The sequence below is a fragment of the Opisthorchis viverrini genome (assembly GCF_000715545.1).
Source record: "Opisthorchis viverrini unplaced genomic scaffold opera_v5_28, whole genome shotgun sequence".
Taxonomy (NCBI): Eukaryota; Metazoa; Platyhelminthes; class Trematoda; order Opisthorchiida; family Opisthorchiidae; genus Opisthorchis; species Opisthorchis viverrini.
The window spans coordinates 168,671-181,535 of NW_008751684.1; the positions used below are offsets into that span (position 1 = coordinate 168,671).

The 12,865-nt window shown below is 46.7% G+C and overlaps 1 protein-coding gene across 1 annotated transcript in view; it reads left to right on the forward strand.

The window, feature by feature from the left end:
* The window catches only part of T265_12974 (hypothetical protein), a gene marked incomplete at both ends in the record, with an annotated part of 56,890 nt that overhangs the window by 15,787 nt on the left and 28,238 nt on the right, over positions 1–12,865 (forward strand). Inside the window, 6 exons of the mRNA XM_009166588.1 lie at positions 1,158–1,228; positions 3,217–3,259; positions 5,299–5,522; positions 6,122–6,220; positions 7,292–7,648; positions 10,626–10,763. Coding sequence (XP_009164852.1) covers positions 1,158–1,228; positions 3,217–3,259; positions 5,299–5,522; positions 6,122–6,220; positions 7,292–7,648; positions 10,626–10,763 — 932 coding nt within the window. The remainder of the gene's footprint in view (positions 1–1,157; positions 1,229–3,216; positions 3,260–5,298; positions 5,523–6,121; positions 6,221–7,291; positions 7,649–10,625; positions 10,764–12,865) is intronic.

A 12,865-nucleotide genomic window follows, 5' to 3' on the forward strand; every position in this document is an offset into this window, starting at 1 on the left:
CACCCAGGGATAATTGTTGAAAAAATCAATTTTCAGTCAAATAAATCTTAAATTAACTAAAATGTCATCCCAGTCAGCAGAAAAGTATCTCCACGACAAATAACAAGAAGGGAAACTGTGTTTTCCGAAGAGAAGCAAGCGGGGGAAATCGATAAGTCAGTAATCTTAAGAACCAAAGGGAGCTCACCGTGGTACATTGAGTGGAAAGTATTGCTGCTGTGATTAGGAACTCAGGTTTGGAAGCAGAAAAAGTTGGACAGAGGAGCTGATGTTGGAAAAAAACTCGGCCGCAGGGTCCGTGGAGGAAGGCATCGCGGTCCGCCTACCATTGCGGACATTGAAGTCGTTGAGAATCCAAACTCCTGCGGTATGTTTGGGCTGAATTTTGAGTTTATTAACAATGAATATTTGACAAAGAGAGAATGCATCATCGCCATTCTGTGATCGTTAAACAACAAAGATATCTGTTCTATCGAGGGAAATTGAACGTAAGCCAAAATAGCTGAGACCCCGTAGTACGAGTTTATTACAAGAACCTGAGAAACCGTTAGGGAAGACTGTGTGTAGGCACACGGTGAAAATACATATTGTTGGGAAAGTGCAGGTGGGTGAACTCCCAGATTCACCAATTTAAATCCAGCTTCCTCAGTCACATGGACCCCTGCTTGCAGGTCTTTCCTGCGCAATCAAATCCATCCGTTGGTTGTTTTGATTCTCAGACAACCTGGTGAGCCTCAACAGAGGTGAGAACATTTTCGTGTGACTAAGCAGTTGGACAGCAGCCCGTTGCACTTTTTTGCGTCATGGGCTAGTTTTTGGGTGATAAATGTTCGTTATGAGGGCAGCGCTTCATCCAGCAGTTACATGAGCTGATTGTTCCATAGTACTCGATGACAACCACTCGAACCGCCCGTTGCGCAGTCGGGTAGTGGGGGGCCTTCTCCAAATAGTAACGGTTTTGTAGTTTCTGATTCCACGCTGCTTGGTCCCCAGTCTGATATACTGATTGTCCACACTTGCTTACTCAACAGGGTAACCGGTTTGTCTCATTCACTTGAGTACGGTCTCCACTGTGCCATCTGATAATATGGCATCAGCCTCTTTCTTGTGTGTTTGTAACAGCTGATCTTTTAAAAGAACTTTGCCGTTTCTTACAGATACACTGGAAGTACACACTGAGGAGGCAACACAAGAGACATGTGAAGCCATTGCACAAAACGATATGGAGGTGAGTCTTTCTCGGAGTTGCGTGATTTGAGATGTTCCATCTCATTTCGGGCTTATTACCAAAGTCCGACCAGGTTCTTCAGTCATTGTTTCTGTTCTGTCTTCTATGTTGTCACTATTACAATTGGAATACGCGAGGAACTCTTTCACCAGGGTCTAAAGCCTCTATGGGGTTATCATGGAAAGAGTTAGGCATATTGATTGTTGATATGGGAGATGTTTTATCCTGCCGTGGCCTGATTACTCTGACTGGCCCACACTGAAGCAGAGAATCAGTGGACTCGAGTTCCTCAGTGCGGGGATTTGAATTCGGGCTAGCTATGCGTGAGTTCAAATCGATATCCGTACTCCATCTGAAGTATCTGATTACTAACGTCTGACTGAGCGGATGTGCTCGCTCTGTGGGTGTTGGGAATGTCAGTATCCCCAAAATCCGTTTATTTTTCGAGCCATTGCCAATTTATTTTTCTAAAATTTTGAATTTCTAACTTCGGCGCCTTTTCCCGCCATATTGCACCTCAGTCCAAAAAGATCGCACCTCTTTCCCATTGGCCAGTTAGACTTTGTGCGTGCTAACTGATTTATCGCTCCCCAAGTTCGCCCGAAATTTATACACATATACGACGGTGCTCCCGCTGTAATTCGCCCCAACGGAATCTCTCGTTTATGATATTCTACAACTGAATGTGGTGCACACATGCCGCCTCATGATTCATTTTGCACGATATTCGAGATATCGCAGTATATTTTCATGAAGGAATCTACTCACAAGGTTGCTGAAAGCTCTTCGACAGCCCACGACCGGTTTCGCCCTTCTTCGGGCTCATCAGGTAGGCGAAGTCCCCGAGTTTCCGTCAACCTTATGATCTACTTGAACTCAAATTGGACTGTTTTCGAGAAATACACTGATTGGCCTCGTGATTCAGTTAGCACGATATTCGAGATATCGCAGTACATTTTCATAAAGGAAAGTAGAACGTACGGTTGACGGAAACTGTGGGACTGCGCTTACCTGCTGGACCCCAAGAGGGGCGAAACCGGTGCTGCCATTCTGTTTAACTAAGCCTGTCTACCTGAGTGGAACTCGCTACTGCTCCAGCGAGGAACCATCGCGAACATTTGAAAACTGTGCTAAATTGAACAAAAACGACATCTTTTGTGTCTAGACACTTAGTGATGTCGAGACTACAGTATTCTGCCCGGAATAGAGCATTGATAGCAATGCAGAAAATTTTAGCGCTCTCCGACATTTTCTCACATCGTCAGATTTGTTGGGGTTAGAGTTTTATGTGGTGTGGAACAAGCTATGAAACGTAGCCCAGCAGGATTCTGGGCTGTACACGGACAGCTTGAAACTTCGTATCGGTAGGTTCCTGTATTTCTGAGTTTCAGAAACCAATAATTGGTTCGCTACTTCTTAATTTATTAGTAGTCCTTGAATAAACGTACCGAGTAATGCATCGTATTCAGATTTTGAAGGGACACTCTCCCCTTTAGCCACTTTAGTTACCCCTCCCAGTTGACGGGCGTGTGCTTTTGTTTGTGGCCTGAGTGCGAATATGCTGACCAGAGGGTCCGTGGTTCGAATCCGACCTCTGCCTCTCGACTTCCCCTGTCTAGGCTTGGGCAACCTGGCACTATCCCAGCCCTAGTGCTTCCTTAGGGTGGTGTGGTAGCTAGGCACCGAAAGGGTGTTACAAACGAACGATTGATTGCTTGATTTTGCTTTGATTTAAAAGAAGCACCATCGCACCAGTGTCACCATGGGTAACCCAGCGGCCCTACCAAGTGTACTGTTTAACTGCTTCAGTTTGACTTTATTCTCTGTCGTGCTTTTCAGGGTTCAAGGAAAACGGAAACCACCTTGCCCCTTGCTTTGATTTTCAAGAAGCACCATCGCACCAGTGTCACCATGGGTAACCCAGCGGCCCTACCAAGTGTACTGTTTAACTGCTTCAGTTTGACTTTATTCTCTGTCGTGCTTTTCAGGGTTCAAGGAAAACGGAAACCACCTTGCCCCCCGCAAATCAAAGTAAGTTGTATGACCTTATCAGAACATTTTTGCGCAGTTAATACTTTGTGAATCCCACTGCCGATTGAACGTGATACCCACGGGCTAGGACTATCTGGAGAAGGATGATAAAGTTAGAGTACTTCCCATTTTATGGGTCCGGGAATTTATGGATGTTTACTGTGCTTGGCAATTCGCTTGACAACGTTTCGTCTTCAATAGTGTGAACACTATCAGTTCACTGTTGAGTGTTTACTTCCGGATTACCTGCTTTCGTTTATATAGTTGATAAAAAAATAGCTGCACGAGGAAAAACTTTGTCGTAATTCCATTGGTCGGTTTGCGATTTGTGCTGCGTTGTGGTCCGAATACCTTATATTCGATTGGATCGTTCAATAGCTTTCTTTTGGTGAACTTCACTCCACTTCTGATTGTTCCATCCACCAGCCGTGCTCCGTTTCGGCACGTTTGGTAACCTCGATACCCGAATCTAGGGGTTTATTCGAGTGGACTGGAATGTGCTTGTAATCAGTTAACAAAAAGGACCGAAACGAAGACAAAAGATAATCTGATTAACCGGTCAAACGCAGATATCAGGGGCTATTGAGAAAAAGACCTGGGAGTGCAGTCAGCCAATGAAGCTCAATGAAATCAAACTACAACACAGTGGAAACTAGGAACGAGCCAACCAGAACCCGGAAATAAAACTGTTAAAACTAGAGGGTATCACGATGTCCAAGGAAATCCACAGCATAGCTTGTGGACGCACCAGGCAGAACTGTTAGTAAATCTTCCAGAAGGAAGCCGTTCAACGAGCCAATCAAATACAAGATATCCGAACCACAACGGATTGTGAACCGGCCAATGCAGTTACGACAAAGATTTTTCTCAATAATCCAATCACATGGAGAGATACAAACCACTATTTTTTAACTATATGATTGCAAACAGATAGGGAGGATGTATCCAGGCAACTGTGCACCGATAATGTCTCCACGATTGATGACGAAATCCTCGCAAGCTAATTGCCAAGTTTGTAAATACGTCGGGCTCGAAAATATTAGTCTCAACCTCCGGTGAACTGAAACCTCCTATTTGAAACCTTCAGACCTACTCACGTAAAATGAGAAAATTAGAGCGAGATCACGGAAGTATACTCTCTTCAATGCACCCCATATTGGGGGCTCCTTGAACAATGAGATGAGAGCATTTTTAGCCGGTTACTTCATTTGAGAAAAACATCCAGCACCACCGACTGCAATGACTCGGTCGTGTGCTACGCATGCCAAAACACCGTCTACCGAGACGGGTGTTGTTCTCCGTGCCTCACTGATGTTGCTGTCTTTGATGATGACGATGATCACAGGAGAATCTATCATTGTCATAAACTGGAATGACTAGTGTACAACGGGGACACGATAGAATCAGTTGCACCAGAACATGGAGAAGAAAAGAATGAAGAATAATCAACTAATCACCCAAACAGGGAGTTTCACACACTTCACAAACTCCGGGGAACGCGGCATTTCATGACTCGCATGCACACCGAAGTTTCACCATTGATCATTGGCAATGTGTCGAAGTATTGGTAGCTGGGGCGAGATGGTTGGAGCGCGGATTTACTGACGGAAAGTCCGTGGTTCCAACTCGACCTCTACCTCTCGACTTCCCCTGTCTAGGCTTGGGCAACCTGGCAGTATCCCAGCCCTCGTGCTTCCTTCGGGCGGCACGGCAGCTAGGCACCAAGAGGGTGCTACAGCTGAACGGTTTGGTAGCTAACCGCACACTGATGATGGCGAGGAAGCGTCTGCAAGTGAATCACCAAGTTCGCCGAACGCACGTGAACCGCTAATATCTCGATATATTGCCTACGTTGCGTTGTGAATACTGAGCTTGTATTGAATAGTGCTTTAAGATAACTTTAAGATGTTTCCCCATCTTGGTTGGATTGACTGCATGTTTCCGTTTTCGGTTCCCGACGATTCTTGACACAAAGGGACTTAGAGAAAGCTTAAGAAAGCGCCTAAATCCTTCAACTGTATTCTTTTCGTGTTCCGCAGCAGAAGTGGGGAATCCAACACCACAACCCTATGGTCTACCAGCCGTGTATGATCTTCTTCACTACCTCATCAGTCTGCTCTCACCGGATCACAATTCTGACGCGATAATTTCCGTCGCCCTCGGACTTATCGCTATTGCCTTGGAAACCGGGGCGGACGCGATCGCCAGTTCCCCAAGTCTGTTACGACTGGTTCAAGGAGATCTGACGAAAAATTTGCTTTTGGTGAGTTTTTTCCGTTCGCACTGAGCAGTTTGTTAAGCGCATGCGTCCCCTGTGGCAGTGTGCCACTTCTGTATAGTTCCGTGAAAAAGACGACCAGTTTTTGCATCCTTAATATCATGCGTCAGTCAAATGTATCATTGATATTGCAACTCTTGACATTCTGCTCTGCCCACTATGTTGTGCCGAAGGTTACAGTAGCTTGGGCCAGGCTTTTATGGATACCAAGGGAAATTATTACGACAATTTATTTAAGATCTCCACAATGCCCCCTTAAAAACAGTGAGCGTCCGGATGCGCCGAACTCGATCCTGATTGGCTGGCATCCTGACCAATCGGGGTATGATTTCGTTCGCTTCGTAGCTGACTCCCGGCACATCCGTCCAATCAACGTAATGTTCGATTAATTTGAGTGGTTCACCTCTGGTCATCTATTACAGTCAAACAAAATTATGGTCATGACCTCTTGCCACCGTACGTAGATTTACACATCCCACCAACATAGCCCACACGATAGCTTCTGCAATATAATATGTACCTTGCCGTCTGTGTTAGTTTTGTTTACTCATTGACATGCGTCCATTTTCACCGTATCTTTACAGTTGCTGTACTCGGATCGTGTCTGGCTATTTGCTGCCACGTTACGTGTCTGCTTTATGCTGTTCGAATCAATGAGAAAACATTTGAAGCTGCAACTGGAGGTCAGTTTTCAAGTTTCCATGCATCACCATCATCATCGTTTGCGTGTATGTTGCATGATTCGGTGTTATTGTTGAACGAACGAGCCCGAGGTTGTTCAGTGGTTAAGCTGGGAATCATTTTCTACAGTCTCTTCTAACTGCTCCGCCATCGGGTGTGTACTGAACCCAGATCGCCATAATACTGTACCAGTATGGAACTGCCAGCTCCACTCAAGCTCTGGAAATCATGAAGAATAGTGAAGCTGTTTGAATTCCGGAGTTGTCCCCGCCGGTTCCGAACATAATTCAGCCAGTTTGATTATCAGACGTCAAGTTAAACTCAGCGCGCGCTGACCTTAAGGCCTTGTGGACGTGGAAGGCTGGGAAATAAAAGAGGTGAAGAATGCCCGGAAATTATTTCGATGGATCCGTGCTACAAGCCTCGGAGAACTTCCCGTCTTCGAAGCCATCAAGAGCTAAACTAGCGTGACCATCAACAAGGAATGACACCTTGGCCGCTAGCTGAGCACTTTGAACAACGATTCTCATGGCCACCTGCTGCTCCTCAGTCGGATTCTCGCATTACACTGTGAACCTGGAGCCATCGAGGTTTCGGAGGTTCACGACTGTCTGTGTTCTTTCATATATCATCGACCTCCAAACCGCATCTTAGACAATACAGATGAATAGTTTATGATGCCCGTCCTCAAAAAAAGGACGTATTGAACGCCTTAATCCAGTCCTAACAAGACGATTGGCACCACTTGTTCCTCGTCGCTCTAAGATGGCCCGCGAACTACGGACTGGACATCACCGAGCAAGATTTCAGGATGGTCCAGCTTCTAACCTACTGACCGCAAGGTCCGCGCAAGCCCGACATCTTTATTGCTCCCATTTAGGCAGTATCCCAGTCCTCGTGCTTCTTTTGGATGGCAGAGCAGCTAGGCACCGAAAGGGTGTTTGTTACACCTGAACGATTATTAACATTATTATCATTATGGGTAAATTATGAATGAAATAAAAAGGAGATGAACTGCCTAATGTATTCGTAACCAGTTGTGGCATGTAGTCCATTATTTTTCGGGCTTTCAGGTCTACCTTCAGCGTCTCATTGCAATCAGTTCACCGGACAACGAATCAACTGGTTATGAACGTCGTGAGGTCGCTCTGGATTCCGTGGTCCGCATCTTTCTCGTCCCCGGTATGGCAACAGAACTCTATGTTAACTACGACTGTGACCCGTATTGCTCAAATCTTTTCGAGGACATCACCAAAATGCTGGCGAAGAATGCCTATCCCGTCGAACGCCTGATGAGCACGCACTTCCTCGCATTAGACGCCCTTCTGGCCGTGTTGAGCACAATAGGAACCAACTGTACCAGTCCGGACAGCGGACGGCGGGCGTGCAGCCCTCAGCTGGGCGAATCGGAAAATTTGGAGCCTGCAAAGGTAAGTTTCATGATTCCCGCTTAGATATTACTGCGACGATACTCTTTAATCGATAACCTGGAAATCCCTTCTACGGTAGCTCCTCTATTCAAGGCGACCCGTCATCTGTGGACACACTGCTAAGTTCTAATCATCATCTTTTGGTCGAGGGATGCTCAATTAAAGTGCAATGAGGTCAATGAGCTGAGGTGATCAGAACGTCGAAAAATAAGACTCAGAATCCAGAAGAATTCACATTAGAGTATCAGTTGTACGTTTGAGCTAAATGTGCGAGGGGGCGAGGTGTTTCAGTGGTTAGAGCGTGAATTTACTGACGGAAGGTCCGTGGTTCGAATCCGACCTTGCCTCTCGACTTCCTCTGTCTAGGCTTGGGCAACCGTATCCCAGCCCCGTGCTTCCTTCAAATGGCATGCCAGTTAGTCACAGAAAGCGTCCTACAGCTGGATGATGTTTGAGCTAAATGTACCGCTGGGCTGCCACAGCACTCCTCGCAAAACGCCCTCATTTTCAACGTTGAGGTGAATGTCCGCGTCGTGCTAGCGTGAAACCGAAACGGATTATTCATTTCTCAGGCTTGTCTATGTCAACATAAAAACAACCAGTATCACTGTTGGTAGTATGAGGAGGTTTCAGAACTTCAGATAGAGGTTTCGTCATATTAGACGAGCCAATCTACACATGGAAGTACTGCTTTTAGATGGAATTCCACATGGATCCCGCTTAGTGCTCACAGTCAGGTGCTGCTACGGCCGAGAAGTCTGTCCTGCGCAAGATACGTCAAAAGTTCGGGACGCTTGCCGGGATTTGATTGGTCGAAAGTGTGGACCCCACAATCAATCATGACCCAGTACTGTCCGAACGTCGGTTGGCAATCGCCTATCCCGAAGGCGTCAGAGATTCCAGAAAGTTGTCGCCGCCTACACTACATATCGCTTGCAAGTGTTCTTGGCTTCGTTTTTGGTGTTTATGTACCTTGTGCGTCGTTGGTGGTTGTTTCTTCTAATGAACGCTAGTCTGCAAGGCTTACTTGTATAGCTGTACAGTCGCTTTATCCTTATTGCGACTCACGTGCAGTGGGCATCTCATGAAACTCGGGAGAATCGGTCGAGTCCTCCAGCCTCGTAGTCTCAACATTTAACCGTCCAGCAACAACCACCTGTTCAGCTGTGTGCTGAACTCGTAGTTATGCAGGATACAGAGCGACTNCGATCGCGGATGTATATCACGTGGTCGGCTTCGGCCAACTGCTCGACTGGTATATCACTTGTGAGATTTGATCATTTCCCCTTTCACTCTTACTTTACTGTATCTTTGGCAGAGCTCAATGGATAAGGCTCTAACTTACCGACCGAAAGGTCCATGGTTCGACCCCGACCTTCGGCATCTCGACTGCTCCTGTCTTTGGCAACCTGGCGGTACCCTCAGGTGACATAGCAGCTAGGCACCAAAAGGATGTAACAGCTGAGCGATTTTTCACGAATAACTATTCAGACAGATCGGTTACTACGCACCAAATGTAGATGCGTTGGCAGGTGCCCCATCAACTTTCAGTCATTTTCTCTATGCCGCTGGGTCTTTAGGTCAACATTGACGCCATAGTAGGAGTACATACGTGAGTGATTATTCATTTTAGGCCCCATGATACAACGTAGTATCTGAGGAAAAAACCAGTTGTTATATACTGCAAACGGTGGTGCGAACTCTGTCAGTCTTTGGCTTCGTGCTCCATCCACTGTGGTTTATCAGAAGGAAGACTATTGCAACTGTATTTGCAGAGTCATCGTAGAGTGTTCCACACGCTCGCGCTAAAACCTTCGTGAGGGAGCTAGAAATGTGGAGATTTCGTCCTGTAAGTGAAGCCAATCTATGCTGAAAAGCCGAGAAGCACTGTACAGCTGTTTCATCCTTATTGGGAATCATCAGCAGTGCGCATCTCACGAAACTCCGGTAGGAAGTCTCGAACCCGCGACCTCCTGGCTAGTAGTTGAACACTTAACCATTCGGCCACGAGCGGCTGATCGGGTAGTTTGATAACTCGCACTTAGGCAGGATATAGCGCCGCTCGAGCTGAAAATGTCGAGCTGTGATGCTCGATGCCGATTGGCTGACATTGAGACCAATCAGAACATGCCCTCGTTCAGTCCCTAGCCTGCACTTAACGCATCATCCGATCGACGTGATATCTGGTTATTAAGAGCAGCTGGCGTTCGGACATCTCTTCGACGGCGTTGTTCAGCGAACCGCTCCTTTGATGTCGCTTGTGACGACTATGGGAGGTGCTGTCGCATGTCGGTTCATTCCTCGTGCACCAATCAAGTGTACCTTTCGCAGTTTTAAGTGGTGCGAACATTTACGTTATCCTTTCGTGCCCCCTCCCCAACAAACGATCTCCTTTCAGTTAGCTGTCTCCAACGGGATCAGATGCATCAAATTTCCACACACCGATGCACATATTTTTTCCGCATCACCTTTGTTCACAGGTCTGTTACGTTTCAGCAAACTGCTGCCACTGATTTACGGTTTCCGTCAAACGATTAGTGCTTAGCATCAATAGAGTTTTTATGCTATAGGTCAGGCTGTCATATTATCCTTCGATCCTTACCCTCACCGCTCTGTCTTAACTCAAGATATCTCGGTGATTAAGACATGAACTTACTAACCGGAATATCCATGGTTCGAATCCAGGCTCCAGGCATCTCGACTGCTCCTGTCTAGGCTTGGGCAGCCTGACACTATCTCAGCTCTCCTTCGGGTGGTTTGGTGGCAATGTGGCAAAACGGGCTTTGTCACGTTGTAGATTGCTTATGATACACACCATTTCTTTTGACTTCGACTCTCAGTAGTAGTCACGTGCACCCGGATCCACACTTCTTCGGGTGCTTTTACCACCTACCTAAAACGGTTCATCGTATTCTTTTCTCCCTGTTGCTTATAATAACACACATACTACTGTGATTTCTTTGTGCATCCGTTAAAGCCCTCATTCGAACAGGAATCAGCGTCTTTTCGTGATCATCCTGCTGGCGGGGTCAAAGTTCGTCTCAATCGTCACCCTACTGATCCCTCACTCCTTCCCTCGCGTGAGAAACTGAATGCCGCCAAGGCCACGAAGAAAGTACGTTGATATCAGGATATTCCAGCTGTTGTGTTGTATTTTTCCACTTCATACTCACTCTGTTATCCCGCGAGTGCAGTTCATGACATCTGAATGACCTTCACTTACAAAGCAATTTCAAATACTCAGTTTTCAGAGGAACCGATCGATTCGGTTGCGAATTCGTCTATATAGGCCGACGAACACCTGTCGAGGTCAGGGGGTTCTTTCCAACGTATGATGTTGTTGTAACAGCTCGTGTGTCAAGTGGATCTACAGTGGGCTCGAAACGGGATTACTGCGTATCTTGGAAGTTATATTAGTTCCAGCTGTAATGTAACGGATGAGGTCAATGCACGAATCTGCAAGGCCCGGGTCGCGTTTGCTAATTTGAGACACCTATGGCGTCAGAGTGGTGTATCCCTGAATCTCAAGGGACGTGTGTATCAAGCTACAGTACAGGTTGTCTTTCGTTATATGGCTGTGAGACCTAGCCTATTCGAGCAGCGGAACTGAGACATCTTCAGGTGTTCGACAATCGTTGCCTCAGAACCATAGCTCGTGTGGGTTGGTGTCGGCGAATCCGTAATGAGGCAGTTAGAAAGCGCGTTTTCGGTTTTGCAACGGGTACTTCCATTGAAGAATGTGTCCAGCACCAGAAGCTGCGTTGGTTGGGACATGGGTTGCGTATGCCGAACCATCGTTTGCTGAAGAGAGTGCTGTTTTCCATGCCCAATTCAGAGTGGTGTAAGCAGAGAGGTGGCCAACCCTTGACTTGGCAGAGGAGTATGAAGGAGATCACGAAACGCTCGGGTGCTGTCGATGCTACTTGCCTTCCAGGATGGGGACCGCGTGATCCTCACTGCGCCTGGTTGGAGACACTACAAAATATGGCTGCCAACCGATGTCAGTGGCTGTCGTGTTGTCAGTTTCTATCCAGATTTCCTGAATGTGTCTTGAAGTGTAGTACCTTGGAATGATTGTAGTAAGCTAGCACTAAGTCCCTTCCCAGTCCTTTTCTTTACAATAAGGTTTTCAAATAAGTCATGGTTGTACGGCAGTGAAGCATCGGTGTTGACCAGTGATGTCATGCTGTCGATGATGATGACGATGTTTAGAATGTTTTCAAGGACTGTGACCGCCGATGTGTATGAGGCGGATTCGTGGCAATCTCGTCCGTAATTTTTGGTTCTTCGCCAGTCAATCAGTTCATCTCAGTTTTTCAGCCCACGAACAGCGCACCGAAGTGAAGTGTTTCCAGATGCTACGGTTTCGTTTTTTGAGGATACGGAGGACAAGGGGATGAGAGCCACGCGTTGGAGGCGATGGCGCTCAATATATTCGTTGGTGACGTGTGTCTGTTTGTTCAGTATGGCAAAAAATTGTGAGCTGTGCAATGTACTAGATAGCTTTACCACGAGGCCGACATTGCGTTCCACAGCGTAATCTGTCAGGGCAACTAACCATTGGTCTGTCTCATCCGGCGGTGCCCATATGGGGATCAATGCGACTCAGTTGACTGCTTCCTTGCCAAATCGTGGGCTAACCGCCTCCCATCTCATCGTCTCCATGTGATCCAAGACTGGACCCAGAGGGTTCTACGAAGTAAACAGTCCTCTGGTATATGAAGTATATGGCCTAACCAGTGTAACCGACTGGTATATCGAGCGTGGATAGCCACGTTACTTAACTCAGCATTACTGATCTGATGTTCCCACCAGACTCGTGCAATGCTTCAGAGGCACCGATAGTCAAACACAGAGGTGTTCGACACGCGGCTGTCACGTTTCTGACCCACAACGTATGACAGGTCGGCCTGCGGCATTCTGCACTCTGCTTTTGACAGTTCTCGATAGAAACAAACAGGTCACTCAACTTCCAGTCATCATCTTCCGCATCGATGTGCGTGACTAGCTGCAAAAATGACTGTTTGATTGGAGGATTCAGTTTATTTCCTTGTTTCTTACTGTTCTTCATGCTATACAATAGTTAGTAATGAAATTCCAGAAAAAATGCTCAACTGTTTTAGGCAACACATCCATTACCTTCATATTTTTGGTGGTTTTCGTTTGCAGTTTGTTTCGCTCATCGGGAGCAAATTACCCCCCCCCCCCCCCCCCCCC